Source organism: Poecilia latipinna, unplaced genomic scaffold, assembly GCF_001443285.1.
Source record: "Poecilia latipinna isolate Pla-1442-1.1 unplaced genomic scaffold, P_latipinna-1.0 Scaffold585, whole genome shotgun sequence".
In the NCBI taxonomy this organism is placed as follows: Eukaryota; Metazoa; Chordata; class Actinopteri; order Cyprinodontiformes; family Poeciliidae; genus Poecilia; species Poecilia latipinna.
This window is the reverse complement of record NW_015113201.1, coordinates 215,676-219,885: the sequence shown is the minus strand read 5'-3', so window position 1 is coordinate 219,885 and position 4,210 is coordinate 215,676. Positions and strand designations below refer to the sequence as shown.

Sequence of the window (4,210 nt, the reverse complement as noted above, 5' to 3'; positions counted from 1 at the left end):
TTTAAGTCATATTTTATATGTAGAGCATTTAATAACAACTGAAGTTACATAGTTACTTCACTTCATTGTGCCTTAAAATGTTTGCTGTCCCCGGAAAACACATAATACTTCCCCTTTAAAGATGGTAACTTTTTTAGCTTCAGGTTATGCTTTCTGACATTATTGCTACAGTGTGAGCTAATTTACTTGCTTCTAAAACTTCCGTTATATACTACAGACGAGTCTTGTTAACACCGCAGTCTGACCTTTGCTGAAATTGGCACTGGCTCCTCTGTCCAACAGCAGCCTGGCCAGGTTGCAGTTCGCCACACTGACAGCATACATGAGAGGAGTCCATCCAAAGCCCAGCCTGGTTTCCACATCCAGGCCTGTCCAAAACGTTACAAAAAAACAAAAACAAAGACGAAGGCTGTTACTCATTTGGATTAGTCTCATCCTTAGTACAATTTCATGTACCACAAAACAGCTATTTTTTAAATCACGTCTGTGAAGCAAGTATGTACCATTGTCCAACAGTTGTTTAACAGTATCTGTATCTCCTTCACTGATGGCTTTTTTCAGCACAGAGATGTTGTCGCCTGATCCCACCTCAGCAGAGGCTAAGTCCTAAGGAAAACACAAAAGCATCCCTGTTACTGTCCCAAGAATTGTTTTAGTTGAACAAGAAATGAACAGCAGCTCTGTTGATGTCCAACAATCTCAAAGTGGAAGATGAAAACTCGGAGGTATCAGAGTAACATTTAGCAACAACGAGTACCAAAAAAGTGTCTAAGAGAAAAGCCTGCTTTGTTTTTACGATCCAATATTTGCTTGGCTAGTATATTACATGAACTATGCATTCAGTTAGTTCTTGCCAGTGATATATTACACCTATAATGGGCCTTCACTTTCTCACTTTCTCCTGTGCCCACCACTGATACAGATCTAAGGCAGTAAGCATGCCTGCTTCTAATGTTAGCATTAGCTCCTGCATGCCGTCAAACGCTGCAGAAGCATGTTAATCACCCTTTTATTCAGGCCAGGTGTGTTGCAGAAGGGAAACACCTAAAACATGCAGGATAGTGGTCCCTGAGGACCGGAATTGAGAAACAGATTCAAGGCTAACTTCACACGGCAGGCAAATACAAACCATATTCAGCTTTTTCACAGCAGTCAGGTCAGCTCAATTCCAATCTTTGCACCCAAATAAAAATAAAAATATGATCTGTGCCACTTCTTTATGTAGTACTAAATGGGAAACGTATTCGATAGTTTTCAAAGTGCCTGTAAGGAGAAACATTGTTGTGATGACGTGCTGAAAGCAGTGTCAAAAAGAGCAGAAGCTTCTTAGAGAGACAAAGGCCTGATTTCAATATGTCAGGTTGCGAAGTCACATTTCTCTTAAGTTTTATAAACGGCATTTTTATAACAACTGAACATAGCATAGTTACATGATTGTAAAAAAATTGCTATTTGATGAACTATAATTAATCAAAGCCTCTAATTCATTTGGTTAAATGTTTTAATCATTCACTTTAATTCGCAGATGACACTGTGATTGCAATTTTCAACTTATGGTTTACTAATATGTCATTAGAAACTATTTTTGTCTTTAAATTGGAAGTTTTTGAGAGACAGTTTAGTGCGGACCATTTAACACCTTTTCTTCTTCCGGCCTAAGGAGAGCATTACCTTCAATTGAGGTGGAGGAGGAACAACTACTTTTTAAATTTCACTAAAGAAAAAAAAAGTTTTCCACTTTGTGACTCTTCAAAATGAGGTAATCGTCACTGTCTACATACAAACACAGGGTCAGCCACATAGACAAGTGGTGCTAAGTGCTGTAAAAAAGTGCTGTAAAAGAAAAATAAACAAAAACGCAAACAGAATAAAATAATTATCAGCAAACACCTGTAACTCTGACAGGCATCCCTTTGTCATGTTCTGTATTTAAAATGTAAATCATTAAAACACTTTTTTTAAAAACTGTCCCTCATGTTAATGGACCTCTGCTGTTGATCAAATGCAATGTAAACATAGCTAAAAGTTCACTATTTGAGTTTTCCAGCTGAATAGGCTGTAAACTGATGTTAAAACAGACTTAAATAATTGCTTTTTTTTTCTTAAGGCAAACATATTTTTACTCCATTCCTGACCAATCATAATTTATAGTTTGCATCCTCCTGATATTCAAAAATCCAAAAGTTTTATGTGAGGTTTTTAATTCATATTGCCTTGTCATGTGTGAACAGAATGGGAGTTTCTGCTTTCATGTATTAATTCCCATCTTTTGTTTCTTTTCTTTTCAAGATGAATCTTTTCATCTTTTCTACTGTCTGTTTTTATCCTTATATTTCACAAGTATAATCTGAATGTCAAGTTTTTATTGCTGACAGAATAGGGTAGAAAATTAAAAGTGGATTAAATGATTAGACTGGGGAACAGAGATGTTTTAACTCAGGAGTTTTCAACATCAGCCCTCATGGGCCTATACAAGACATAATGTGTTTAGTTAGATAAGTGTGTTGTGACCTTTATTTTACATAACCATAATCCCACTAAATAATGTTATATTGAACACATGAAATAGTCAGTTTCCTAAAGCTGCATGTTTTCCTTTTACTGTTCTGCAGAAGGTAAAGACAATCTACATCGTCCTGGACAGATTAACTTTCCCCCCCACATCTATCCACATGAAGGCTCTTAATTTGTCGATTTTTACCGTACATGCATATAACCTTTAAACTTAATTAAGCTTCTATAGAGACTGAAAACGTATTTGGTTAACATGCCTACTACTGGCAGCTATTTTATCGAAATTAAATAAATTGACTGCATGGAGGCATGGCAAGAAGTGCGAAGATGCCCCAGCTGAGCTGTCGAGAACAGTCAAGAAAGTGCAGAACTTTGGCGGATTCGCATATTTTGATACTTGAATCGTTTTATTGTAATTTATCATATTTTTAAATGGCGTTTGCTCTTCGTAACGACCTTTTCACTAAAGCACCTTACTGACATTATATAAAAAAATACATTTCGAAAATAAAAAGGTTTGCTAAGCTAGCTTGAGTTACTTCCCCGAGCTGCCATTCGGGTATAGCTTTAAAATATAACATTAAAAAACAATGGCGCAAGCAAAACTTAAACTTCTTTACAGTAACCTTTATGCCAGAAGTCTTGTTTTCCGAAAAGGAGCCAATGTCCCACTCGTCGTTGCTGGCGTCGCTTTCATCTCCAGCCGGGAAGGCGAACTCATTAACGCTTCCCATATTTCCAGCTAACAGCTAATGGAAGCCAACATGAGTAAACAGAATGGCGACTGAGAGGGAGGGAGGAGGCGGAGTAAATGTTAAGTGACGACGTACCATATTAAATTAAATAATAATAATAAATTAATGAAAGTGGAACATGTTGCAGGTGTATTGAGATGACTTCCTTTGCTCTGCTGAAAAAATACACCAGTATCCGCTGTGGCTAAAATATAGCTTTTAAGCCATATTTTTGCTATCTTGAGGGGAAAATGTACCTTTCTTTCAGCCAGTTTACTGGCAGTGTTCAGTAACTGGTGCATTAACAGCATTACATTGCTCTATGCTTCATAAAACTTTGCTCTCTCCAGCAATTTCTCTGTCATCTCTTTAAAAGTACTTTAAATTAGAAAGTACTTTCCAATTCTGTATTTCATGTGGTGCACTATAAATAAGTTTTACACAGGATTAAAATTACATGCTAAAGTATATAACATGTTGTACTTTAGCACTTATACTTTTGATTCCAAAAGTCTAAATCTTTGGGGTCAAAAGTTTAAACTTTTTTGGAAAGAAAAATAAATGTCTTGCTGTTGAGGTCAAAAGTTTGAACTTTGAATCTATGTTTTGGTTTTAAAACTGTTTGGGGATGGCCACACATCTTATTGTAATGATGCTGCATAACTTCAACAAGGAAAAATAAAAAGTAGCTGTACACGAAATTGCTCAAGTAAGATTTAAAGAGTGTTCTGTAGTAAGGCTATTCAAGTACAGAGTAACTGATTATAACATCTGATGTAATATTTTTGTCTGACAGACAAAAATAGACAGACAAAAATATTGTTCTGTGCAAAGCCTGGTGTTTTGAAGACTCAAATGTAAAGAAACGAACATGAATAAATAACATAATTACAAAATAACACATTTTAGGCGGTAGAAACCCTTTTCCATTTTTATTTCCAACCACTTATGAAACTAACACT

The 4,210-nt window shown here is 36.0% G+C and overlaps 1 protein-coding gene across 1 annotated transcript in view; it reads right to left on the bottom strand.

Moving 5' to 3' along the window:
- Positions 1-3,315, bottom strand: part of asz1 (ankyrin repeat, SAM and basic leucine zipper domain containing 1) — a 56,910-nt gene extending 53,595 nt beyond the window's left edge. Inside the window, exons 1-3 of the mRNA XM_015042308.1 lie at positions 3,141-3,315; positions 504-606; positions 246-368 (exon numbers count right to left, since the gene is read on the bottom strand). Of these exons, the coding sequence (XP_014897794.1) occupies positions 246-368; positions 504-606; positions 3,141-3,248 (334 nt within the window). The 5' untranslated portion in view covers positions 3,249-3,315. The remainder of the gene's footprint in view (positions 1-245; positions 369-503; positions 607-3,140) is intronic.
- Positions 3,316-4,210: the final 895 nt, after the last annotated feature.